The 27,454-nt window shown below is 43.2% G+C and overlaps 1 protein-coding gene across 1 annotated transcript in view; it reads left to right on the forward strand.

Moving 5' to 3' along the window:
* Positions 1–27,454, forward strand: part of col4a5 (collagen, type IV, alpha 5 (Alport syndrome)) — a 36,748-nt gene that overhangs the window by 6,959 nt on the left and 2,335 nt on the right. Inside the window, exons 2-47 of the mRNA XM_088408560.1 lie at positions 11,446–11,502; positions 11,587–11,676; positions 11,760–11,804; positions 12,396–12,440; positions 12,535–12,597; positions 12,674–12,727; positions 12,806–12,832; positions 12,926–13,006; positions 13,452–13,514; positions 13,587–13,622; positions 13,708–13,749; positions 13,837–13,929; positions 14,676–14,729; positions 14,857–14,913; positions 16,009–16,053; positions 16,148–16,201; positions 17,011–17,052; positions 17,133–17,226; positions 17,508–17,795; positions 17,876–17,965; positions 18,032–18,102; positions 18,631–18,822; positions 18,903–19,071; positions 19,159–19,251; positions 19,332–19,436; positions 19,516–19,613; positions 19,690–19,840; positions 19,917–20,030; positions 20,117–20,284; positions 20,444–20,533; positions 20,616–20,762; positions 20,836–20,934; positions 21,015–21,104; positions 21,182–21,321; positions 21,399–21,525; positions 21,610–21,789; positions 21,874–21,924; positions 21,993–22,178; positions 25,605–25,738; positions 25,805–25,877; positions 25,952–26,023; positions 26,104–26,232; positions 26,301–26,399; positions 26,509–26,721; positions 26,794–26,971; positions 27,039–27,153. Coding sequence (XP_088264686.1) covers positions 11,446–11,502; positions 11,587–11,676; positions 11,760–11,804; positions 12,396–12,440; positions 12,535–12,597; positions 12,674–12,727; positions 12,806–12,832; positions 12,926–13,006; positions 13,452–13,514; positions 13,587–13,622; positions 13,708–13,749; positions 13,837–13,929; positions 14,676–14,729; positions 14,857–14,913; positions 16,009–16,053; positions 16,148–16,201; positions 17,011–17,052; positions 17,133–17,226; positions 17,508–17,795; positions 17,876–17,965; positions 18,032–18,102; positions 18,631–18,822; positions 18,903–19,071; positions 19,159–19,251; positions 19,332–19,436; positions 19,516–19,613; positions 19,690–19,840; positions 19,917–20,030; positions 20,117–20,284; positions 20,444–20,533; positions 20,616–20,762; positions 20,836–20,934; positions 21,015–21,104; positions 21,182–21,321; positions 21,399–21,525; positions 21,610–21,789; positions 21,874–21,924; positions 21,993–22,178; positions 25,605–25,738; positions 25,805–25,877; positions 25,952–26,023; positions 26,104–26,232; positions 26,301–26,399; positions 26,509–26,721; positions 26,794–26,971; positions 27,039–27,153 — 4,704 coding nt within the window. The remainder of the gene's footprint in view (positions 1–11,445; positions 11,503–11,586; positions 11,677–11,759; positions 11,805–12,395; positions 12,441–12,534; positions 12,598–12,673; positions 12,728–12,805; positions 12,833–12,925; positions 13,007–13,451; positions 13,515–13,586; positions 13,623–13,707; positions 13,750–13,836; positions 13,930–14,675; positions 14,730–14,856; positions 14,914–16,008; positions 16,054–16,147; positions 16,202–17,010; positions 17,053–17,132; positions 17,227–17,507; positions 17,796–17,875; positions 17,966–18,031; positions 18,103–18,630; positions 18,823–18,902; positions 19,072–19,158; positions 19,252–19,331; positions 19,437–19,515; positions 19,614–19,689; positions 19,841–19,916; positions 20,031–20,116; positions 20,285–20,443; positions 20,534–20,615; positions 20,763–20,835; positions 20,935–21,014; positions 21,105–21,181; positions 21,322–21,398; positions 21,526–21,609; positions 21,790–21,873; positions 21,925–21,992; positions 22,179–25,604; positions 25,739–25,804; positions 25,878–25,951; positions 26,024–26,103; positions 26,233–26,300; positions 26,400–26,508; positions 26,722–26,793; positions 26,972–27,038; positions 27,154–27,454) is intronic.

Below are 27,454 nucleotides of genomic sequence, written 5' to 3' on the forward strand. Positions count from 1 at the left end.
AGAAAGAAGAGGCTTTTGTCATGCAAACATGGGAAACATTGCCCTCTGGTGGTAATGATTGATTTGACTAGTAATAAAAAAAAAGTGCTTGACTTTTTAAATGATAATATCGCCAGTTATCATCGTTATTAATCGTGGCAGCCAATATCAATACTCAATTAATTGTTCAGCCCTAGTCCTACTGACTTATACTATCCGAAAAGTCACGTTTTAGGCCTCTATCCCCGGATCTGACATGAGCCTCTGTGCCCGCCCCCACAGACAGAGATGGCAAGGGTAGATAGGCCCCGCGGCACTGGGCCGCAAGCGGCACTGGGCCGTGGCCCCCCGAACGCTTGAACGAAAACGTCGGAGGCGCTCGATGGCTGTTTTGACTGGGGGGGGGGGGGGGGGGGGGGGGGGGGGGGGGGGGGGTTACCTAAGAGGAGGAGCGTCTGGACCTGGCTCTTTTCGCTTAAGTCTCTTCCAATCGGGGCGCCTGCTTCTCCCATTATGCTGCCACGTTTGCTAGCCAAGGCGTTGGCTAGGAAGCACCTTCCTTAGCCTGTTGCTCCGTTTTCCACAACATCCAAACAAAAAATATACCGTGTTCACTCGCTATTATGCGGTTCACCTTTCGCGATTTTTTTTTTTTTTAGGGTTGAATGAAATAAGTATATGAAACAAAAATACGTTTTAAATAAAAATGAATGATAAACAAAAAACAATGAAAAAAATCGACAAAAGACTTACACTATAGGAAGCAAAAGACATACTAAATAAAACAGGTACAGTAAATGTAAAAGCAAACACTGTATAATAAGCGCAAAAACACACGGTTCAACTTTTGTAGCCTCGCTGTTTCACTGATAACTATTTTTTTTAATGGTTCTATATGGTTTAAAGAAAATGACATTGTATAAATGAAAAAACAAAACAAAAAATAACATAGATTGCCGTAAATCCCCAAATACTGTATAAGACTCACTTGTGAATAGCTTGCTCGAGTTGTGTGTGTGTGAACAAGGATGGACTCGGACGTTGGTTCGGTCTGCTCGCTTCTTTTACTTAAAATAATGCCATCACAACCTCAGTTAGTACGAGGTGCTGTTAGCTGCAACAGACACTGGCTGCTAACAGTCACCTGACCTCTGCCCTCTTGCTCGTCCCGTTACGATAATTATTGAAAGAAAGACTACGTCCGATATAAAAATGCACATCTGTGCGTCATAACGACTAATGTGGCTGACAGGCTTGAATGGTGTCGAATTAAAACATTTGAAGTTACCATTTTCTAAATGGTATAAACGCACCCATACTTTCGACTTTCATTTTTGGGAAAAAAAAAACTATTATGTATAATTTGAAAAAAAATAAATTGATGAAAAGAAAAACGTAATAAAAAAAGTACAATAATTGAAAAAACACCGTATTTAGAGGATCGTCTTTAGAGAATAAACGGCCGGGAAAGCGATGAAGGCGTGTCTCCAGATCTGCGCTCGCAGTTGGCCCGAATCACGTTCCGGTTGCGTGGACTCGGTTAATCCCGGGTCAGTGTGGAGGCTGGAATGTGACTAAGCCGGGGATAAGGGGTAAGGCATCCAAGCCTGCGTCGTGCCGCGCGGATGGCCCTCGCTCCTTCCACGTTCTTGCCCGTGTTTTTCCACCTTTATTGTCAAGAAAGTGCATCTCCCTTCCGCGGGGGGAATTGGAAGAAAGTCAAAGCCGGCCGCTTTGTGAGAACGTGTCGGCGCCGAATGCGGCGCATTCCTGGCCTGCGCTACACAAACAGCACCCCCGCCGCCCGCCGCCACGGGAAATCAAACATCTGTTGCGAGCGAGAGGGAGCAAAGCGCGGCGACCGACTCGCAGCCGATTTGAGGAGAAGAAGCGGCGCAAAGTCGTGTCGAGTCATCCTCGATTTGCCTTGGGGGAAGTCTGATTAGCTTAATGCTAACAAACCATGCCAAATGCCCTTGACATGCTAACAAAATACGCGAGCGTGAAAAATGACGCACGCCGTTTAAGTTTGTCGGTTTGCCGAGGCACTTCTACGCCGCGGTGCTTCCCGACCTTTTTTCAACGGTTTCAGAACTTTTCCGGCCACATTTTTTTTGGACTTATTATGAAAAGGAAAAGACGGCTTGACACGACTCCTCCAGCCCGTGGAACGTGCGCATTGACCCGAGTCTAGAGACCCGAAACTTTCTGGGATTTATAGACCAGATTTATACTTCCATTTATGGCCAAAATGACGGCTGGGCGTTTGCGCCAGTTAGCCTTATTAGGAGTGGGCGTTGAGGAGGATTTTCAGGAGCGAGGCAGGCCAGGAACCTGCCGTGACCTGCCCCCTTCAGGAGAACTGAGGAGCGTGCAGGAGCATGTCTGGCCCGGCTCCTCAAAAGCATTTGCCAGGAGAGACGTCTAATACATCATCCAAATGGCCATAAATCATGCAAATGAGGGAATAAATGAAGTGACGGGCTTTAATTAAAGAAAAAAAAACATCCCAAAAGATTGCGGCGGTAAGGTTGAGCGGCAGACAAGTTTGACAGGCTAATAGCGCCGAACAATCAATCAAATTTCTATCCACATCGTTTTGTGAAACGCGAAAAGTTGAAGTGATCAAGGAGCATGTTTTTTTGCCGTAATCTGATTTATGATTCACTGATTGTTCACGCCACGCTCGCTCGCTGGAATTTTGTAAAATGATTGTCGTGACTGCTCAATAGACAGCAGGTCAAAATGTTTTCATTATCGGAGGTAAATTAACTGTCGTAAGAATTTATGATTAATTGGTCTTTATTTTATCGTAGGCCTAACATAAATCTAAAACATTCATGTATAATAAATCTCATAGTGTTTATTGTAATACAGATTAATTCATTGCATGTTTGTTAAAAAAAGATAAGGGAAAATGATGTAAAAAAATAATTGCATATTAAATCACCAGTGTAATATTAAAACAAAAAAGGAAAAATTAAAAAAGGTTTATCGATGGGGTTGTGTTCAAACAAATACCCACAATAAGTGAAACCAATTGATATTTTTTAAGTTGTTTTTATTATACAGTTTTTTAATCATAGAGTACGATACAGTTCTTATTAAGCAGTTTTTATTTTTATTATTAAAATGTGTTTTTTCATTATACTTTTTATTGATGTTTTTCATTTATTCAATATTTTTTAATTTACTGTTTTTGTTTTTTCATTAGATATACGATGTTTTTTTGTTTATTCATTGTTTTTTTTCATTAGGATTTTTCTTCATTTTTTTTTCCACTTAATGCTGTGTCATATTCTTTCAAACCGTTTAGTCATTAAAAACTGCAAAAAATATATCAAAATAATAATATATAATATATTATAATAAGATATACAATAATTAGCAATGAAACAGCAAGGCAACAAAAGTTGAACCATGTTTTTTTGTTTTTGCATTTATGATACTGTATTTTCATTTGTTTTTTCATTTATTTTTCTACTTATTGTGTTTTGTTTGTGAATTTTATAGTTTAGTAAGTTTTTGTTCACTATAGAGAGGAAGAAGCTTGAGTGATTTCAAGTAGTCTTCAGTCTTTTGACGTTACAATGTTTTCTCTGTCAAACTAAAACAATACAGACACATAAACGAAACGTTTATAAACAGAAAATGAACTAGCAAACATGCATGTCACACAAGAAAGCGAAACGTCATTCACAAGCGATGTCTTTTTAAACACAAAGAGCGAATGGAAACCTCCAGAACGTAACCCAGAATGCGCACATTGATCACGCCACCAAATAAGCCCTGCGTGCAGGGCAATACCTAGAGCAATTACCTAACAACACCTGAAGAGGGAGGCAAAACAACACAAACACAGCCAACCCCACAGATCATGACAGTTACCGATGCTGTAAAGTGAGAAAAATGCTGTAAAGAGGGGACGATAAAACGTAGTATTCCACTTCGTAACGTGATAAAAACATCAGCCAGGGACGCATAACCGCACTGGTCGTTCAAACCTTTATAGAAGGAAAGCAAAAAATAGCGCGGCCCAGCCAGGGAAGGATTTTTCTAGCCTAATCTGCCTCTCATCTTTCGCTTTTGCCATGAGAGCATCTCGCCTCGTCGGCAAAGTATTTGTCCCACATTCTCCCGGGAAAGCGCGCTTATCTTGTTGTGTCTACAAGTGGTTCTCTCGGGTAAATGTTAAGATTAGGCCCCGGCTCATCCAAACACATTTTGTCCACTCTCAGGACAGCACTTATTTGCTTCACTTAAAGCCCCTAAGGATGTTTCCATATCTCCCGTGGCGACTTTGGATTTATTTTCCATCCTTTTGGCCGCGCCCGCTCGCGAAGCCCGCGGCGACGCGTACGCGGCCGCTTCCATTTCCAGCGCACGCCGCCGTCAAGTTGAAACCTGCGGCAGACGGGGCCGGGCCTAGACAGGATTACAAATAACACCCGATGGGCCACCGCGCCCTTTGCTCCACGGGAGGAAGAAACGCTCGCGCTGTTGGAACGGCAAAAACTAAAATAGCATTCAGTAATCCCATGCACAATTGCTGCAAAATCCCCATATTTATATCATGCATATATGTCACCGAGGAAATCAAGTGAAAGTGGAATACTGATATTCCGTTCATTGAGCCATGACTCCTCTTACAGGTCATCAGTGCGACACTAATATCGGTGCTTCTACGTAGAGGATAAAGAATATAGGAGTGTGAATAAGATTGTCCACTCAAGTGTTGCTGCATGCTTTGTTAAATCTAGAAGTGCAACGAGTATTAACCGATCCACAACTGATCGGTTATTGAGTGAATAATGATTTCCAATAATAAATTTGATTCCTTTTTCATTTAAAATGATCCAAATCTTCAAAATTTCATCTTATCGGGTGGAAATATTCTTAGATATATTTTATCCTCCAGAAAAGCAGATATACTGTGTGAATCAAACATATTTTGGACTAATTTCCCCAAAATTTTCTGATAGCTTTTCCTCTACAGTGAAAGCAAACATATTGTGTTGAATCAAAATGAAACATTTGCCTGTATCAATATTTGTGCCTAATAAGTTATGGACTACAGCAATGAATACTGATTTTTAGCATTATCAGATTAAAATAATGTCAAATTTTTCAATAAAATTGTGAATATATATATATATATATATATATATATATATATATATATATATATATATTTAAAATCAATGACATCAGCAAAACAATTGGTTAGTTGGGCGCCATAGTTTGGACACCCCTGCCCGACAGCATATAAAAACAAACTCATTCATACTAATTTAATTTTTTGGAAGTGCCACGGGCCGCTTTAAGATGGACGGGGGGCCACAAATGACCCCCAGGCCTTTGTTTGGAAACGACTGTCTTCAAGCATTAACACACTGCACCATGCAGATGGTGTTAATTAGCATTAAGCTAGCCATAGAAACGTAAAGCTATGCAGTTGTTGGAAAAACGTGTAACTTCCTGACAGTAAACTTGTTTTTTTTTTTTGTCAAAAATTGCAGTTTTTCGCCAATCGCTGCAGGGTTTTTCTCTGTGTATTTAAATGAACTCGTAAAAATATATATAATGAAGGCTTTCATTTGAATGGAATTCTTGAAAAAGTATCACAAAAGTATCTCTTGTTGACTTTTTGTAAAAAGACACTTTTGTCAAAAAGACGTAATTCCTGGGAAATTCCTTGCGGAGCGCGATGACAAGATCACACACGTGCGGCGAGGGATGCGGGGGGGGGTCGAATGAGCTTTGTCGGCAGGGGTCTTCCTCTTCCAGTCAAAACACACTCCGATTTTTGCGCCGATGGGGGGAAAATATTTTCTTTGGTGGCCGTGGTGGGGGCGTGGTCACCTTGAAGTAGTCAAAGTCCAACGGCGATGAAAGGGGATCAAGGCGACGGCTCGGAGCCCGCCGCCGCAAAACCCCGCGCTCGTGCTTACCGCATGGACACACGCACACACCAAATGGCCCAATTACGTGTTAACCCGTTTGGTTCAAAGTTTGCACCCTCACTGTACCCCATTATTTACTTTTCTACCTGACATAGGCAAGTAAGAAAGTCAAGAAGCCATATTTGGCTGAGAGTAAACGTCGGATGATGTTTGTCTGTGTTGCTGCACCATTTGTGTTATAGAGTCTAAACACAGTGTTATGATTGATGTTGCGTTTGTCGAATGGGAATTATACATTCGTTTTTATCCAGCTCAGGGAGCGGCCATTTTGTCACCTCAAAATGACATCATAGTCAATCAGAGCTCAGGTAACAACCAATCATGACTCGGCTTGCGAATATCACATGACCCAGGGAAATTTTGCTGCTTAATTCATATTGAACAATTATAATCAAAATGCCATGTTTGGACTAGTGGAGATTTATACAACATTAACCTGAAAAAAGTTGATGTCCCCTTTTAAATTGCACAATAATGTTGTTTTTAACTCCCGTAAACACGTCTTGTAAAACACCCATCTAATTTATTGCCACTTTGAATGTACAATTTAGCTCATTTTCTGTTGATTTTTAAAATGAATAATTCATTGAACGAATTCAACCTTTTTGCCTATAGTAAAAAGGATGTCACGTGTTGCTAGGCAAAACATTTAAATTTTTCATGCTTTCGTGGAAATCATGAGGATTTGGATTTTTTTGTGGCATGCAAGTATTGTGTATGTCTAGTGCGCCACGTATGCATGTTTATTAGGGAAGTGCGTATCCAGTGGCAGTCTAATCATCAGTCTATGATGAGCAGGGGAATTCCAGTCTGGGCCATCTAATCCCGCCATGCAAACTCACCTTCCTCCTCCTCTTCCTCACCGGTCTCAGCTCTTGCTTTGTTGAGTCAAAGAGCGCCACCTCATGGATGCGCCGGGGAATTCCACTTTCTTTCCACCTTTGACAGAACATGTCCAATTTGTAAAAAAAACAAAACAATTTTACGGCAGCTGTCAACACTGATTGTGGCGCACTCACTTTTTTGTGACCTTTGGCATCATATCCCCAAGGAGAAAAGGCAATTCTCGGATATGAGTTGTTATTTTTTTTTTTTTTTGACCGTGCGCGATGCCAAATAGCGGGCCGGTCTCTGCTTGTCAGTTGAGGCTGGCAGGAGCTGCGCCTTCCCTCGGGCCTGATGGCTTGGGCTGGCACCCGCGAAGGAACGCAAAAAAAAAAAAAAAAGAGCAGAGTGTATGAGCCAAAGCAGGGAGTGAATATTTGCAGCCCAGTGACCTTTGCAAGTGGATTACACGGCTATTGACTCTTATATTTGGATTATTTTGCCCAGTTGGGGCCAGTTCACGTTATAACACAAAGCTCCTTTTAAATCATTAACACTAAGCAACATGAAATCATACGTTTGCCCACATAGCTTTCATACTTTCCCTGGTACTGCAGGTGTTATCAAATCTAAGCAACGACAGGGAAAGTACAGCTTTCTTTTCAAATTAAGAGCAAATTCATTGGACCATGAAAGAACTTTTTGCTGAATTCTGTACTGGGTATATAGCTACGTGAAATCATCCTTTTTGCCAAAAGGAGAGCCAACATACTGTACATTTCAAATACCTTGGGGGAAAACATTTTTACTGAATTCGGTCTCATGGTTATTTTTAACAAAAAATGGGATGCGGAATCCAAAAATTAATGGAGATACTGGATCGTTCTTCTGGGGGTACATGAGATTATCATTTTACTGCAGGTATTATCAAATCTAGTTTAATGCCGTGACAGAGATATTATAGGGTTCTTTTTAAAACAAGAGAAAATCAATTGGAACATTAAGCAACTCATTTCTAAATTGTTATAGCGATATAGCAACTTGAAATCAATGTATTAGGCCAATGTGAGAGCCAACATATCTTGACATAACACTGAGGAACGCCATCTTTGCTGAGTTAAGTCTGAGAGTTTTTAAGTGTTTTTTTTTGGGTGTGGAATCCAAAACTGAATAGATTTTAGCTGTGTTTCAGATGTATCAGATGTAGTTTAATGCAGTGACAGGGATAATACAGTTTTCAAATGAAGAGCAACTTAATTGGGCCATGAAACATATGGAACAGTTACAAACTTTCAAAACAAGAAAAATAAATCAATAAAATAGGAGGAGATGATTGGATAAAACCTTCCCAATCAAAATCAAGTCATGTCTTTTTTTTTATCTTCTCGTTTTCCAGACGAGACTTCAAAAATTTTAATTTATTTATTTTTTTTAAATCCAAAACACATATTTATGCTAATGCTAGCCAAACGAACTTACTTTCTGTATAATTGTAAGGGTTACAGGTGATAACATTCCAAGTTATTTTGAAATCTTTTTTGTGGATTTTCCTTCAGTCTAATGCGCCTCTCAGTGGAAACGCGGTGCAGTTTTACAAGATAGGCTAAAAATGTCGATTTTGTTAGCTTCATACCAGGCGAGGGTGCAAAAATCTGCCCAAGAGAAACGCACGTTTTGTTGTGCTTTGATATTTTATCACGCAATCGTTTTTTTGCCGCTCGGCGTTTGTCTGGCGCAGACATTGGCTAATGTGTTGACACAGGGCTAGCTTGCGCGCAGGTGCGCGGAGCTGTCAACAAGTCAAAAACCAGACATGACATCAAGGTCAAAGTTCAAGTGCTGTGGCAGGAAATTAGGGAAGAAAGAGCACGCTGGTTTTCGTGGCGAGCTCCAGTCGGCGTTGTGAAAGTTTTGACATTCGGGAGTGACGCATCAAAAAAAAAAAAAAAAAAAAAGGGTGCGCGAGCGCAGACTGCATTGAGTTGAAGCAGACCAGAGACTAATCTGGAGATCCAGGCCTTGTCAAAACACAGCCTTGACGAGCCGTCTGCAAATGTATTTGGACGGGTGCATTCCCTTTTGTCTTTACTGCCTCTGCTTTCGTTGATCTTTAGCTTTTTTTTTTTTTTTTTTTAATAATACTTGTCCTCTTTTCACTTGATGTTATGTTGAATAAATTTCAGCGCAAATATTTGGCATTTTGGTGAAAACGTTTCAACAGAATCAAAAATGTTCTGCTTTTGAAAACAATATTTTACCATTCAGTGAAAATGAAGACTGGATTAAAATATCGTTTATCATCTTTCTCGATTCATAATAAAGGCAAAGAAAAAAAAAAGAAAAAAAAAACATGAATCTATCGCTAATATTGTTTTGTAGCAAGAAATTGTCTATTTAGTTTCTGTTCTTCAAATTTCGAGTTTCTAGTGTCAAGGCCTCAAGGGGGCAGTCATGAGCACAATCGCAAGATGGTGATGCCTGGTATTGGTACTAGACCGCCCCTTATGCAAATATGAAAAGTTGTTCAATAAATATGTTTAATGACATTTCAACATAATTAAAAGTCGATTTTTTTTTCATGAAAATGAACACTGGCTCAAAATATCGGTTATCGTCTTTGATTATGAATAAATGTATCGTCTTGAATAAAAATAATCATCGGTCTATTGCTAATATTGTTTTGCAGCAAGAAACTGCCTATTAAATTTCTACTCTTCACATTTCTAGTCTCGTCATAAAATGGTCTCAACGGGGCAGTCGGGAGTACGATATCAAGAACCGATACCTGATATCGGTGTATGGGATATCGGACAACAAATAATGGGTTTGGGGCGACCTCTAATGAGAGCGTCAACAAGCTTGGGAAACACGCGGCCTCCGCGTTCCTCTTTGGTGATTGGTCGCCCGAGCTGGGAACATATTGTGGGAGTCCCTTTTATTGATAGACAACTATTAGATTTTGCCCTGACCTTGCACCTGTCGTCCCATCATCACACAAATCAGCTCAACTTCCCGGAATTTTGCGTGGGAAGAAATTCTGCTCTCTTGTACAGTGTGCGTTTCACTTCAGCAATATTCTGCTGCGAATCACTGTGTGTCCAGTTGAAAAATGAAAACAGAATACTTGGTGCGATATTAGCTGCGGGGCATTTTGTTTGTTTTTGATTTCAATTTGCCCACTATGCAGAATTCCAGGTCATTCCAAAGGCTTCGCATCCTGTACATCGTTTGTGGCATAAAGTAGCGAAAGGGCGCCCTCGTGCGGCGAAAATGAGGGATGTTTTACATTCAATTCTGCTTTTGGCCGTTTAATGTTGATCCAGTCTCGTTATTTTATAGATTAATTAATAACAGGATAAAAAACACATTTTGTAAGTTGTACCCGTCATGAAATATAGTCACTTCTACTAAATTGACAACCACTTTGTTTATTAAAATCTTAGGAGAGCTATTGCTGGAATAAAGTGTGATCAATTCGAAAACGGGAGAACAATTCTCAGATTCTTTTAGATGTTTGTATGAATGTTATGGCCATGGCGTCCATACCAGCTGATTGCTAGCACAGTGTGTTCATGTGCTATTTGTCCAAAATGAACGCCACTCGTTTCAATACAAAGGACATATAGTCATAATTTCCAATAACTTTCACTACAGCAAAAGAAAAGCAACAAATCATCTAGATTCTTTCAGTGCTAGCATGTGCTAAATGGCTAACTTACAAGTACTAATATATAAGTGTAAGTTTATGTATACAATATATGGGTTAGCGTACTACATGAAAATCATTCATTTAAAACAAATAATAAATCATATCTAAAAATGGATGTGAAAAGACACTATGAACTCACTGAATCCCAAAGATGTATTTTATGGTTTTCAATCCCAGTTATTTAACATTTTTTCTAAATTTCCTTTTACGCGTTTTGGCTCGACGAGTGGACGTCTGGTATTATATAAATTAAGGACAAAACTAAGATGTAGAGCATTCAATTACTTGAGTACCGAAAGTAATTGGCTGCTTGGCTTACTTTAGTATGCAAAGTAATTGATTCCTTTAGTACTTTCCTTTTGTAAGGTACTTTAGTAGTAATGATTTAAAAAAATAATTGATGTCAAAAGTCAATTATTTTACTTAACAATTTGACTCCTGATTTTTTTTTCTCAAAAAAAACAAACAAACAAAAACAAACGTATTGCATATATTACTTATTTATAAGTCTAGGATACTTGCAAACTTAGTTAAAAAAAATTCCCACTTCCATAGATTATACATATATATATATTAGATTTTTTTTTGTCCAATTTGTATATAATAATAATAATAATAATAACTTAATCTTGCCAGAGAATTTAAAATGATCACCAAACATCTACAATACATAGTAATCAATATATTTTCGCAGTACTAGATGATTAATTCACGGTTGCTAGTAGCCACAAGAATGTGCAGATAGGTGTGCAATGAACCGCCGGGATACCATTTCAGGTTATTGACCCCGTTCCTATACCCGCTGCGATTTTTTTTTTTTTTTCGAAAAGCCGCGGGACACATTGTGCCAACGGGAGCGAAAGGGTTCAAGTAATTCATTATTTTGGTACTTAATGAGCTAATCAATTGAATTTCATCTGGTATGATTTTCAACGCGCTCAATCGAACGCTTGCGTTTCGTCCCGACAGGCTTGCCACGGATGCGCAGGATCCAAATGTGACTGCAGCGGGGTCAAAGGAGCAAAGGTACGCTCGATGCGTTCGTTCGGGTCGGCGCATTTTGTTTGAAGGTGATCGCTTGAGCGCCGTCATCAATTGTCACTGGCGCAGGGCGAGAGGGGATTCCCGGGTCTCACCGGACAGCCGGGAGTGCCGGGATTCCCGGGGCCCGAAGGCCCGATCGGAACTCGAGGAGAGAAGGTCGGTGGGCGGGGGCGGACGCTGCGCCTCCCTGACTCCCGATGAAATGAGCCCATTTCAAATTGGACTTTTGTGTCTTTCAGGGTAGCGATGGACCAATGGGCTTTCCTGGCCCAAAAGGAATAAGAGTGAGTTTTAGTATTACTATTGAGGAGTAGCGTCGTACGCTCGATACTTTGAAAAGTGTCGATACTTTGACGCCGTTATTTTTACAAGGTATACAAACCTTGATTTCATCTTCCAACATTTTTCGTGGAATTTTAATCTGCTTTGAATTAGTTTATCAATAACCCATTTGAAGCCTTTTTTTTTTCCACATGTTGGGAGCCAAACCATCATTTTTTTACCATTTGCCGGTGAATTCATACCTTTATTGAATTGATTATCTGAGTTAATATTTCTTGACGCATTTGTAACTCAATCGGTACCCTGCAATCTATGAGCCTCCTCTAACCTACTACATATTTGAAAAATAAATAAATAAAATTAATGAATAAATGAACACATAAATGAATAAATAAATACCAGTTACTGAATGACTAGACTCTTGACGTTGCGTAAAAATAGGTTTAAGTATTGGTTATACAAAAAAATATATCAGCGGGTACTTACAGTGAACGACCGGGCAGTTGTAGTTTCATCTTTTTGCCACTAGATGTCCCCATTCCCACGTGAGTCAAGTCAGGTAGCTTGTCTGATTTTCCTTCTCCTTTCCTTAGGGACCTCCTGGATTGCCCGGTTTTCCAGGAACACCAGGACTTCCGGTGAGTGTTCATGATTCAAAACAATGCTTGAATAATTTGCTCTGCTTTCTCTGTACACTTTTCAATCGACTCGTCCTTACTTCTCCTATTCTAGGGTCTCCCAGGGCAGGACGGCGCTCCAGGCCCAAGAGGAACGCCAGGGTGCAATGGGACAAAGGTCTGTGGAGAAAAATGGACACTATTAATGCCCAAAGCTTCCTATTTTCATAAATTCGACTTCTCCTGTTGTCTAGGGTGAAATTGGCTATCCGGGAACATCCGGAATCCCAGGACAGCAAGGACTGCCGGTTAGTCTAGGAAACATCTTAACCTTTCTCTGACTCTTGAGCGCATGGATTCAAATATCCACTCATCTTCTTCCATAGGGTCCACCTGGTCTTCCCGGACCCAAGGTGGGCGTTTTGAACTTTGTAGATATAGCCACCGTATAAAGAAGAAGCAAACTTGTTGAAAATGAAAAATGGATTTGGCCATACGTTACACAGGGCGATCCTGGCGACATCATCTCTACTAATCGTTTTGGGGAGAAAGGAGCCGTGGGATTTCCTGGGCAGCCAGGCGTTCCCGTGAGTATGCTTTGTGTCTATTTAAACCAGCAGGTCGCAAATGTGGGCACGTGTAGGTTTTTTACAGGTTTCAGTAAATTTAATTTTATCGCCTCGACTTGAACAGCACATTTTTCTTTTCAAATTAGGTGCAAATTAATAGGAACATGAAGCAAGTGATTGCCAATTTGTGTTATCGTGGGCTTCTTTGCACAATTTATTTTGTGACATTTTATTTGCCTTTATTTCGTTAAGTTCAATACGGATGTGCATCGTCATGTGTGACTATTTTCTGGCATACAGCTCCGAAATTGAACCGAGGATTTGATACAATCGAGCTTCCGGAGTCGCTGAACGAAATACGCCTAACGATACCGCACTGATTTAGACAAAATCGAACTCTTAGCTTGGAGTACATCTTTGAAAATGGCGACTAACCTTTGTTTCGTGCTCGGGAATGTCCAAGGGCCCTCCAGGACCCGCCGGGTACCAAGGTCCAGTTGGTCCTCCGGGACAGAGAGGCTACGAGGTAACAACGATCGTTAGTTTCACAATCGTCACATCCGTTTGACACAAAACTAACTCCGTTGTGGTGTGGCAGGGTCGACCGGGTCCTCCTGGCCCACCTGGACCTAAGGTGAGCTTGTCTTGCTTTTATTGACGCAGTGTTCAGGTTCTTAGGTTCTTTACGCTCCATGCTCACGGTTCCTTTGCTGAAACAGGGAAACATGGGACTAAACTTCCAAGGACCCAAAGGAGAGAAGGTAGTGTCCTCCCACAGCAGAGCTCGGGACATTTGTAACTTTTCCTGCCTTCGTCTCATTTTTATTGAAATTTGATTGTCTAAACAGGGTGAACCTGGTCTGCCGGGACCCGCCGGGCCACCGGGCCAAGTTGGGGAACAGAAGAGGCCAACTGAGACGGAAATTCAGAGGGGAGACAAGGTACCGCTCCAGAAACATTTGGCTCAAAAAGGAGACGCAGCTTTAGTTAGTTCTCTCTTGGGGCAGTTATGTTACGTTGTGGGTCAAACTGACCCGTTTGGAAGATAATGTTGAATGATGTTTTTCAGTAGCTCTGCTTGGCATGTGTATAATCAACATATTCATCAAAAATGGCTTTTGTTTTTTTGTCACAGTGCTTTTAGAATTCTTAAAAAATATTTTGCCGTGACAAAACGACCCAAGTATTATAATTCTCAGGACTAAACACAAAAAACGGTTCTGAAGCTATCAGATAATTATCCAGGACCCCGGGTCAAATTGACCCAGGATGGTCAGGTATAAATTAAGTATTGCTTTTGTGTTATTTTTGACACGTTTGGATAAATGTACACCTCCGGGTCATATTGACCCAGGGACATTATTTGCTATTTCATGAGAAAGTCACGTGTTAAAACAAAACATTGGATTTGGCTTACACACATTTTGGATGACTAAATACACCCGGGTCAAAGTGACTCAAGAAAAAAATTGCTGTTTTTTAAAATTGCGGGGAGGTAATAAAAAAAAATGGGTATAAATTAAGTACTGCCTGTCTTATTTTTTGAGTGGGTTTCGCATTTTTGACACTTTGAGTAAATTCACACACCTCTGGGTCATATCGACCCAGAACAATCCTTCCTTTGCTTAAAGTCCAGATAGAGTATCTACACCTGACTCATCAGTCTTTTGTGCCTGTGCTTTGAAAGGGTGACCCCGGACTTCCCGGCCCCCCAGGTGATCCAGGCTATCCAGGTCCCCCCGTAAGTGTCCGTTAGCACACCGTTTTTACCGCCTAACAAAAGTTTTGGTCTCTCTGAAGAATACTTTTTGAGCAAAAAAACAAACAAAGAAAAAAACTGTTGGCTTGTGTTTCATTGGTGAGTGCAGGGTATCCCTGGCGGCCAGAAGGGAGAAAAAGGAGAACCGGGAGAGCCGGGCAAACGTGTGAGTTGAAACAACAAAGTCTAGCCGTGGAGAGATTTTCTAAATCTATCTTTCTATTTATCTATCAATCTATCGTATTTACTTGCTAGCTAGCTAGCGTATTTTGCTAACTAGGTAGCTAGGATCTATCTATGTTTTGTTAGCTAAATAGCATCTATCTATCTATCTATTTACTTGCTAGCTACCTATCGTATTTTGCTAGCTAGGTATCTAGGATTTATCTGTTTTGTTAGCTAAATAGCATCTATCTATCTATTTACTTGCTAGCTAGCTATCGTATTTTGCTAGCTAGGTATCTAGGATCTATCTATGTTTTGTTAGCTAATAAGCATCTATCTATGTATTTACTTGCTAGCTAGCTATCATATTTTGCTAGCTAGGTTTCAAGGATCTATGTTTTGTTAGCTAAATAGCATCTATCTATCTATCTATCTATCTATCTATCTATCTAGCTAGCTAGGTATTTACTTGCTAGCTAGCTATCGTATTTTGCTAGCTAAGTATCTAGGATCTATATGTTTTGTTAGCTAAATAGCATCTATCTATCTATCTATCTATCCATCTATTTACTTGCTAGCTACCTATCGTATTTTGCTAGCTAGGTATCTAGGATCTATCTATGTTTTGTTAGCTAAATAGCATCTATCTATTTACTTGCTAGCTAGTTATCATATTTTGCTAGCTAGGTATCTAGGATCTATATGTTTTGTTAGCTAATAAGCATCTATCTATGTATTTACTTGCTAGCTAGCTATCATATTTTGCTAGCTAGGTTTCAAGGATCTATGTTTTGTTAGCTAAATAGCATCTATCTATCTATCTATCTATCTATCTATCTATCTAGCTAGCTATTTACTTGCTAGCTAGCTATCGTATTTTGCTAGCTAAGTATCTAGGATCTATATGTTTTGTTAGCTAAATAGCATCTATCTATCTATCTATCTATCTATTTACTTGCTAGCTAGCTATCGTATTTTGCTAGCTAAGTATCTAGGATCTATCTATGTTTTGTTAGCTAAATAGCATCTATCTATCCATCTATCCATCCATCCATCCATCTATCTTATCTATCTGTTGTTGTTGTTGTTTTGACAGGGCAAACCAGGCAAAGATGGTGACCCTGGTCCACCGGGCTTCCTCGTGAGTTTTTTTTTACTATTTTTTAGTACACAAATTGTGTCAATGATTAAAAAAAACAAAAATGTGTGAACGCTTCTAATCTTTCTCCCTTTAGGGTCTGAAAGGAGATTCCGGCCTGCCAGGTCCTGCTGGCAGGGATGGAGAAAGAGTAAGTTAAAAGTGCAACGTTTTTTTTTCGAAGAATTTTTGAACTCTGTAGCTTTGGGAATCTCATTTTCAGAAAAACGCAAGACAAACTTTTGTATTGTAATGATCTTTTCTTTTTTCACGCTTCAAGACATCATCCAAAATCCCCTGGTACTAAATAAATTGAGTACTAAAGGAAATAAATTAGTTTACTTGAGGTAGGTATTCAGTATTAAAGTTACTGATTACTTTAGGTAATAAGTACAAAAGTGAGGTACTAAAGTGATGGATTCCTTTAGCAAATAAAGTTCATTAACTAATTACTTTAATTACCTAAAGTAATACATTAGTATTAAAGCAGATTAAATACGTAATTAGTCAATTACTCTAGGTAAATAGTAAAATAAGCGACTACTTTAGTGCTTAATTCATTTATGGTCAGCCATATTTTGACCTTTCTTTCACCAAACACTTGGGAAACAAAATGTAGATACACATTCAGTACCTGGAACAGAATGTTTGGACTCAAAGAAAAACATAAAAATCCGTCTTTGGGAGTGAATTAGTTCAGCAGCAAAATGCACCAGTTTTTGTTTTTTGCGTAGGTCACATGACCAAACTAAGGAAACAAGTAAGTCGTGATGGGTCCTTACTGTGATGTCATTTTCAGGGGACAGGCTAGTGACAAAATGGCCTCCCCCTGAGATGGATAAAAATGGGTGGATTTCGCTGAGAAGAATTTTTTTTTGGGGGGGGGGGGGGGGGGGGGGTATTGACTTGTCATGTCACGGATATTTTCATGAATGATATACTTCCATATTTCCTTTCAAGGGCATGAAAGGTGAACGTGGATTCCCAGGTCCTCCAGGACTGGTGTGTATTCTATCTCCCCCCATCATTTCGTTGTCCCACTACGTCTGGTCTCACGCATCTTTTTTTTTTGGTCCCACCAGGTTATTAGCGGGCAGACAGGAGCTCAGGTGGGTCCGAAAGGCGAGCCCGGGTTCCCTGGATCCCCCGGCACCAAAGGAGACAGGGGACCAACAGGTGAGTGGAAAACCAAGCGCATTTGAAAGAACGGACACTGAGATTTTACAAAATAATGACAGAGACTGTCCGGTCCCACTAAGTAAAACAAACTTCTGTATTGTAGAGTAGGAGTGGAAATGCTACCTCCCTCATTGATAACTCATTCAATCCCAAAGACGTAATTAGACGTCTTTGCAATCCAGGCATTCAGTCCCATGTACTCGTTTGCATTTTTTCCCAAATATTTTGCTAGCCCCGACTGAGTTCATAAACAAAGTCCTTTTTCGGACCTTCTCCAGGTTTACCAGGACCTCAGGGGGCGCCTGGAATACCAGGCGGCGGTGGCGGCGGCTCACCGGGCCAGCCGGGCTTCCCCGGAGAAAGAGGTCAGAAGGGAGACATCGGCAGTCCGGGGCTCTCTCTTCCCGGTCCTCCGGGCCGCCCCGGAAGCCCCGGTCTGCCGGGTCAACCGGGACCCCCCGGACCTGCGGGCGATTCCTCAGGCGGACAAACCTGCGTCCCCGGCTTACCCGGCCCGGCCGGCCGAACGGGGGACAGAGGTTATCCAGGAGAACCGGGCCAGAAAGGTGAGGACCCTCTGAGGTACCGCTTCCACTGCTCATGGTTCTAGAGAAGAGATCAGGCGGTAATTGGGTCACCCTTCCAGGTGAAAAGGGGGACACCTGCGTCAACTGCGTCAGCGGTACAACCGGGATCCGTGGACCCCCGGGTCCTGCCGGACAGCCTGGATTCCCAGGTAACGCGGATTACGAAAGCAATGAGTCACAAGAAAAAAATACTGAGTGATGCGGAAACCCTTCAGGAACTCCCGGGGCCCCGGGTCTTAAAGGAGAAAGGGGATTCCCTGGAACTCCCGGCGGGAGTGGATCACCCGTGAGTTCCGTTCATCTTCATAAACACAGTAGGACTTTGGATGATACGTACTAAACACTGTGGATCACAAAAAAATAAAATAAAAATCGGGATGGGAAAGGATTTCTGGACAATTTTTGCAAAGTAGGAAAATGCAAAAAAGGAAAAATGCTATGTTGAAGGAGGAGTCTTGGAAATTTCAGGGGTTTTTTTGGAGGGGGTTTGCATTAAAATTATTAGTGGTATTGGTACTTGGTATCGGGCGCTCCCTTCGCAATCAGAAAAAAAAATGGGGAAAACGGCAAAGCCGCGAAAGGTGAACCGTGCTATTGGGAGGGAACACCATATTTTTATTATTTGCAAAACCCACGTTTTAAACGTAAATTTGTATACAAGTAGTGCTTTGCCGCCATCTTGTGACCAGCAATCAAAAGCATTGGCTTTTGATTTCACTTTCAATTCCTCAATTTCACTTTTTGCAGGAAGGCTGAGCCTCAGACATAGGTTTTAGTCCGAGGTTCTTACTCGTCACTGTTTTCTGTTCCGCAGGGTCTTCCCGGCCCTCAGGGGCCACCGGGATTCCCGGGAGAGAAGGGAGAGCCCGGTGAAACCATCACTGGAGGAGGTGCAAGGGGTGAAAAGGGTGACACCGGATTCCCTGGACCACCCGGTCTTCCAGGTCTAGATGGGCGGCCCGGCCGTGATGGCCAGCCTGGTCTTCCGGGGCCCAAAGGAGCTCCTGTAGGTTGCCCTGATCCAGTCTTTCCAAGACCTGGACCGTTGTGTCCATCCACTAAGATCCATTTTGTTTCTCCTGATAGGGATCTTTGCAGGTGAGAGGAGAACGAGGTAGCCCTGGTGATCCAGGTGCTCCTGGGATCCCAGGAGACCGGGGTCCTCCAGGACCCCCTGGCTTTGGACCCCCCGGACCGTCCGGAGAAAAGGGTGTCCAGGGTGTCTCGGGAAGACCCGGAGCTCCTGGTTTCCCTGGTGACAGAACTTTTTTTCATTGATCTGCTCGTACATAAGTTGTTACCCCGTCAAAGCCATGCAAACGGACCCATCCGTCTCCGTCAGGCACCAAAGGAGAACCGGGCTCCGTAGTGGCAGAAAAAGGCTTGCCGGGACCCCGTGGTCAGGATGGTGAGCCGGGATCCCCTGGAGCACCAGGTATGGATCTTTATTGGAGTTCCACATCATAAATGATTATATTAATTTTAGAATAATCCTACTGATCGTTCGGCACTCAGGAAACCCAGGTCAGCCCGGACAGCCCGGTTTCCCAGGATTACCTGGAGCCAAGGGTGATCCTGGACTTCCCGGTATTGGACTCCCTGGACCCCCCGGACCTAAAGGTTTGAATACCATTTCAACCGGTCTTTCTTTTACGTTTCTCTCGGCGCACATCCAAGCACGTATCTCTTTGCGTTCAAGGATTTCCCGGGATCCCCGGCCAACCAGGGGCTCCGGCAGGAGCGGGTCGACCAGGAGTAGACGGCCTTCCAGGTCAACCTGGATTTCCTGGAGCAAAGGTACGCTCAAAAAAAAAAATTTAAAAAAATCTGAAAGATGAAGATTTGACGAGACCCTTCTGTGTATTTGTAACAGGGTGAACCTGGCTTCGGCCTCCCGGGCCCACCTGGTTTACCAGGTGTACCTGGAGCTAAAGGTCTACCTGGACCCAAGGGAGATCCTGGTTTCCCTGGAAGTCCCGGTTCACCAGGGCGATCTGGATTTGATGGCGCACCAGGATCTAAAGGTATTTGAACATCGGTATTTAATACCTCTCATAAACATGCCAATCACATTGTTCCTCTGCTGTCCCGTCTTTCCAGGTGAACCAGGAACCTCTGGTATCCCCGGAGCTCGTGGTCCACCAGGACCCCCGACGCCAGGCTCGCGTGGGCCCCCAGGGGCCCCCGGACTCCCGGGTCCCATGGGTCCTCCCGGTAAAAATCACAACCCTGCTGTAGAACTATTTCCACACACGTACCTGCTGAAAAACCAAAGTCGTTTCATTTTCTCACTCTTACAGGATTCCCCGGCGCAAATGGAGCAAAAGGAGACCCAGGACCCCCAGGTTTAGATATTCCCGGCCTGCCAGGAGACAGAGGAAGTCCTGGTTTCCCTGGTTCCCCGGGACCAATTGGAACTCCAGGACCTCCTGGAGGGCCTGGACGGGATGGCCTTCCTGGGCTGCCAGGTAAGGGAAGACTGTCATAATTTGTTTGCCACAAGCGAAGTAGACTTTGGATAAGTCCCAACTCCAGAAGATAAACCGTCGGAAAAGATTTTTTGAAGTTATTCAATGATCGTCGTTTGGTGTTGGTGACCATGGGGTGAATTTTGCTCTTGGTCTTAGGTGCCAAAGGAGACATGGGTCCAATTGGTGCTCCTGGACCAGCTGGAGGACCCGGTGGACCTGGTGGACCTGGCGGTCCTGGTCCGAAAGGTATTTACCTACACCTAAAAGGAATTAACCATGCAGCTTTGTGTGCACCGTGTAAAGGGTATTTTTTTCCTGTCATTGTCAGGTGAACCTGGATTCCCTGGTCGGGATGGTGTTCCAGGTGCTTCAGGAATAAAAGGAGAAAGGGGTAGCGTTGGCCCACCAGGAGCTCCTGGATACACGCCACCAAATTTGGGCTCAAAGGGGGATAAAGGAGAACCAGGACTGCCAGGCAAGACTTTTCACACATTTATCAACCCTCAACAGAGGACCATGACTTTAATAAGAGTTTTTATTTCACACAGGAGCACCAGGTTTTCCAGGCCAAAAGGGCATCCCTGGTCTCCCTGGTGACCCTGGACTTCCAGGATCAGATGGACGGCCCGGACTCCCCGGACCTTCAGGTTAGATTTAAGTACAAAGTGGCGCATTCAAGCAAACACTGGTAGAAACAGATGTATAATTTTCCTTCTGTTGCGCATAGGACCAAAAGGAGATCCTGGCATTCCAGGAGGCCCTGGTGGTCCTGGAGCTCCAGGAGCAAAAGGCAGCATGGGAGAAATGGGATTCCCAGGTTGAGTTAAAAACATTTTAACTATACCATACGGAAATGGAGGAGAAGATATCCATTGTCGGCCGTGTTTTCTCCAGGACCCAGTGGACAGAAGGGCTTGCCGGGCCAGTCGGGTCGACCCGGATCTCCGGGACAGCCCGGAACACCTGGTTTCCCTGGAGCAAAAGGTGAACCAGGTTCTGCTGGGGTTGGACCACCTGGACCCCCCGGAATCAAGGTAGACTGTACCAAAGAGATCCCAAAATGTAAACTCAAATCCCATATGAAAATAAATTCATGCGGAACCTCTCGTAGGGAGATCCGGGTCAGCCCGGTTTCCCTGGAAGTTCGGGACCTAAAGGTACTCCAGGATTACCAGGTCTACCGGGTCTCCCTGGAGGACCAGGCGCCAAAGGTGATCTAGGTCCGCCAGGATTCCAAGGTACGGACATTTGTGGGCATTTGATCTTTAAATGCAGATTTGACCCGACATCATTTGGAGCGTTCTTCTCGGACTGCTTGTCAGGATCTCCTGGTATTCCTGGTCCAAAGGGTCTTGACGGCGGGCCCGGTGGCCCGGGACTGACTGGAGCTCCGGGAAGGCCAGGTTCTCCTGGTCTACCAGGAGCGCCTGGATTCCCGGGAGATAAAGGACAACCGGGACGGGATGGCATCCCAGGACCGGCCGGCTTCAAAGGAGAGCCAGGTAAGGAGTGGAAAAAAGTCATGTAAAACAAACAGCATCCTTGTACCCCCAAAATAAAACAATTGTGCTGTTTTTATATCGTAGGGCTTCCGGGCTACGGTGAACCAGGACCTGCTGGACTTCCCGGACTGCCAGGTTTGTCCCCTTTGAACACACGTAAAGACGGACATGACGTCAAACCACCCCTCATTTTGTACGAAAAGGTGCCAAAGGAGATCCCGGCCTCCCCGGCCCATCTGGCAGTCCCGGTTTCCCTGGTCCAAAAGGAGAGGGAGGCTTCCCCGGCCTTCCGGGCTCTCCCGGACCTATCGGACCTCCTGGACCTTCGGGTCTGGCTTTACAGGGTCCCAAAGGATTACAAGGACCCCCTGGACCACCAGGAAGGGCGGGTAAGGAAATGAGACGTAGCACGGGTTCTGTCAGGAATTGCTGTCTGGTTTTTGGAGTGGTTCTAAAAAATAAAATAAAAAATTGAGCTGCCTTATGAAATAATTCCCCAACCCTAAGAAAAACATGGGCCATAGATGATAATCACGATTTCTGCGTTATTCCTTGAAAACCAGTCAGCAACCTGAACCATATCACCAATGTCACTTCAAAAGCTTTTTTTTTTTTTTTTTTTGGTTTGCATGGAACTCTGTTTGACAATTCACCATCATCATCACGTCCTTTTAAGCCCCGCCCCCCTCTGCAGGGCTTAAAATCAGCACAGGTTACAATCGTTTGTGTCCAGTCGCACTGCACATGTTTTCCTACCACATTATTGCACTTTTGGGACCCCAAAATGAGGGCAGTTATTTATTTATATATCTTGATCTTCTTCAAAGCCACTTTTTTTTTTTTTTTTTGTCTGTGTGTCCCCACTTGTGTCGTGTGAAATGAAGCTGAGCCAGACACCAACCGTCAACTGCTCCCAAACTCGGGCAAAAACTCCATTCGGTGAACGTGGAGCTGCCATTGGTGGAGTAAATATTTTTGAAACTTACTTGCAAATACATTCAAACATACTTGTTGGATAAACGCTAAAAATATTTGCGTTTTTTTTCCCTAATTCCACAAAGTAATGACTTGCGTGTTCCAATGCCATCATGCAATTTTCATCCATTATCCAATTTTGAAGCAATTTATATGGGGTGCAAAAAAACATAAGTGCGATTCTATAAAATAAATCCAGCAACTGTTTTTCAAATCAACAAAACAATATATGTTAAGGTTTTTGGTTGCAATTTTAATAAATAAAGTTTAATATTGAATTGAATCATAATTGTATCCTTTTAAACTCTTGATTGGTCTTTTAATGTAATCGAGAGGTAAATTTTTCGGATAGTGCTTTCCACAAATCACCTTTATTCTTAAAATTCCAATCGTCTATTAATGAAGTTTGACTTCCTCATCTGATGGTTTTGTTGACATTCCCTTTAGCGCAGCTCCATCTAGTAGATGCGTAATGCAACAGCAGCCCCTACTGCGGCTTCTATTCTGTGCGCCTTATAATGCGGTGCGCCCTATAGATGAAAACGGTTTTAAAACAGGCCGTTCGTTGAAGGTGCGCTTTATAGCGTGGAAATGACAACGTATTTTTAGCAAATAGTCTACAAGCGCAAACGAATTTGCCGGTCCAAAATGTTTACTCTACGTTGACAGCGCCACAATTCCGTACAAATCGAACTGCTAAATCGCAGCCTCGACAATGAGGACTTGAACGGAGTGTTGAGGTTTGGTCTGGCGGCGCTGTCCTGAGTGTCTTTGATTCCACCAATCGTCGTCAAACAGTCGCATGGATGTTGACGTCTCATGTGAAGGACCGCCGTCGTCCGTTGCCAAGCTAGGACGCCCTTTTGGGGCGTTTGTTTTTTTTTTGTTGTGACATTTTACCTCCCGTTTCCCGCTGCGTGGCCCGGTCCTCGTCCCTGCTCGCGACGACGCTCGGCGGCGCCCCCCGCAGGTCCAACAGGTCAGACTGACGGCGTCCGGACTTTGAATGCACGTTCGTCCTCACGGTCACTGTTAGAGCTCGAAGTCCACCTTGTGATCTGCTGGAGAACAAGTTTTTGTCAATTGTGATCCACCCTAACGCCGAGCCTCTTTCACTTTCCATGCACACTGATGGTAACAAGGCTTGCGCTTTCAAAAACCAGGAATTTGGATTTCTTCTTAGAAGGAAACCAGCACAAGCAGGCATGGGCCGCTGTCAGATTTTGACGCTATCAAAACACTAAGCAAAATTATTGATTGACGTGATTGATGTTCATTTCTCAAGAACGGCAAGGATATCAGTGTCAATATGACCTAGAGCATTTATTAAAATGGTAAAAAAAAAAAAAAAAAATGGGAAAAAAAACTCACAATGTAACAAAACCAATACGTAATTTTTATCTATTTATATATAAATTTATATATATTTTTTTAAATATATATGTAAAAATATAGATTTTATAGGACATTATATATATATATATATATATATATATATATATATATATATGGGTCCCACCAACATAAATAGAACGGTTAAATCAAATCTAATAACATTTATATTTTTTATATTGATAAATATTATATAAAATTTATGAAACAAAAAACATATACAGTATTGTATTAGATTTATATATTTTTTTTAATTTATTAGCATTACAATTCCAGATCTAAAACGTCCATTTAGAAATCTGACAAAATACGACAAAAAAAAATGAATAAACGAAAACACAATTGAACTTAATTTTATTTTCAAATACACTGTACAATATTTGGTACACTAAAACCAGTGTACCAAGTTCAAATAATTACATGTTAACTAAGGCCATCATGATAAATTATATGCTATTATTCCATTGATTAATAATTGGATAAAACTTCATTTGTTCATACCCTATCACAAGTGAGCTATTTTTAGAACAATCAACTTTTCCTCCGTTAAAAAAAAAAAAAAAACTTCAAAGAGGGGGCTCGTTGACTCAACTCTACAAGCAGCCAATCCCAAACTGTTATCGGCCCATGCCTGAGCACTAAGTCCGTTTGAAGATTATAAACAGACACAAATAGCATGAAATATGGATTAAACACCGCACTACGAATGCGATATGCAGTTCGTAATTTGTGCACAAAAACACTCCGTGTGACTAACTCACCTGGGAAACCGAATCCATGTTTTTGCAGTATTTCAGTATTGCAGTATTTTGTACTTATTATTCGGCCTACACGTTACCGTAAATTTTGCGATGCCTCCAAATCCCAAATGAATCCCTTCCACACTAACGATGTGCATGAAACCGATCAGAAGGGAAAAAAAAACACACGTACAGTACACGAGCATTTTCACTGGTTATGCCTGATCATGTGACCTCCAGGAGGATGCATGAAATGGATTCGGGGAATTGGAGGCTAGAGTACAAACAATCCAGATAACTTCATGTTTTTAGGTTGTACTTTGATTGTATTTCTGTTCTGATATATAATCTCTTGTCATTTTTTTTTTTTCAACCCTCGACCACTTTTCTTCTGGGAAGCCTAGGTCCAGCAGGTTAGATGATTTTGATGATTTATGGAGAAGCGATATTGAAAGGCTGTCTCGAATGTGCGAAACTTGAGGTTGGACTTTGTGTTTTCTGACATCTCTGCTTTGTGGTTAACCTATTGGGTGATATACCGTATATATATTTATTATTCTTCCATGAAAAATGCCTTTTCTCTCGCTTACCCTACTCAAAATGTTTAGCGAAATGTTTACTTAATAATGATTCAGCTATGATTTTGGACCCTCGATGAATATAAAACACAATTTTGCTCATCTGATCTCCGGTCTTCTGCGCATGAAGGTGTGCCCGGCCCACAAGGCCCTCGCGGGCCCCCGGGAAGTGGCGGCGTACGGGGAGAGAAAGGTATTCCCGGTGCTGCCGGCCAGCCAGGCTTCTCCGGACAGAAAGGAGACCCGGGCGTTCCGGGATTTCCGGTAAGATCGGAAGGGATCCAGCGCTCGCCGTGAGATGATGTAACTGTTTGCAATCCCCCTCACCAGGGTCCACCCGGCTCTCCCGGTGGTCCTGGGCCCAAGGGCGACATCGGTTTGACCGGCGTTCCCGGATTCCCAGGTAACATTGGTTCCGATGAAGAATCGGTGATGTTCCGATACCAAGTTCTGAAAACGCGTTTGTATCTTAACCAGGACCGAAAGGAGACCCGGGAATTCCCGGTGCCTCCGGTCTTCCGGGTGACCCTGGAGATCTCGGACCGCCAGGTGAATATATTGAACTTTGTCGTTGGCGTGCTGGTCACGAGAGATTTAGACGTCACATTTTTAAACCCTTTTTGCTGCAGGTCCTCCCGGTGACCCCGGCGTTCCTCAGCCACCAACTGTGATTAAGGGAGAACGAGGACCCCCCGGTCCCCTGGGCCAGCCGGGTCCCGGCGGAGCGCCGGGTTCCCCTGGACGTGAAGGACTCCCAGGTCAGTTGCATAAATGAGACCTCTGAATTCAAAAGCAACGTCATGACATTTTTCTCCCCGTATTTCAGGTCAGGCAGGTAACTCGGGGGATCCCGGTCCAGAGGGTCCCCCTGGATTCAGCGGCCCTCCCGGAAGGAAGGGAGACAACGGGCCCGCCGGTCAGCCCGGTGAGTTGACGAGAGCCGGAAAACGTCATCGTTCTCCACCGGAACGTTCTAATGGGGCGGAGAGCTTCTCGTAAATGTCTCACTTGCGAATCGTGTGCTCTGATCCTAGGTCAGCGTGGCTATCCGGGTCCTCCTGGTTCCGACGGTCCACAGGGTCCACCCGGTCTTCCGGGCTCCGGCTCGGCGGCCCACGGCTTCCTCATCACCCGACACAGCCAGATCCAGGAAGTTCCGCCCTGTCCGGTGGGAACCAACCTCATATACGACGGCTACTCCCTGCTGTACGTGCAGGGCAACGAGAGGGCGCACGGGCAAGACCTCGGTAGGGAATCGGGACCGCAGACCTCCTCAAACTTATCGCACGTGACTGATCGTCTTCTGCCGTGTCCTCCAGGAACCGCGGGTAGCTGCCTGCGCCGCTTCAGCACCATGCCCTTCATGTTCTGCAACATCAACAACGTGTGCAACTTCGCCTCCCGCAACGACTATTCCTATTGGCTGTCCACACCTGAACCCATGCCCATGTCCATGGCCCCCATCACCGGCGAGAGCATCAAGCCTTTTATCAGCCGGTAGGACGCGGGCGGACCGCTGAAGCCGGGAGGACAATGCTCACTTTGTGTTGTTGCGTCCTTCTAGATGCTCGGTGTGCGAGGCTCCCGCCATGGTGATCGCGGTCCACAGCCAGACCATCCAGATCCCCAACTGTCCAGCCAACTGGGAGGCTCTGTGGATAGGCTACTCCTTCATGATGGTAGTACATTTGGATACGATAGCTTAGGAGGCAATCAGTGAAGTCTGGAACTGTCCAAGAAACACAATAACAAACGGGGGAATTCAGAAAAGTACTTAGATTTTTTTGCTGGTCCGACATTCATCAAAGCACCGCCCCCTTTCCATCATCTTCGGTCAGTCATGTTTTTAAACCAGACAAAATTGTAATCGTGCGTTTTTTTTGCCCAATCTTCCGCCACCACTAGAGGGCGACTTGACTTTTTTTTTTTTTCTGGTCCGTCATTCGTCAGGCTCTGGTCTTCCTATGTCTGCCTTCATAC

This window comes from Hippichthys cyanospilos, chromosome 1, assembly GCF_059441005.1.
Source record: "Hippichthys cyanospilos isolate Australia breed blue-spotted pipefish chromosome 1, RoL_Hcya_1.0, whole genome shotgun sequence".
Lineage (NCBI taxonomy): Eukaryota > Metazoa > Chordata > Actinopteri > Syngnathiformes > Syngnathidae > Hippichthys > Hippichthys cyanospilos.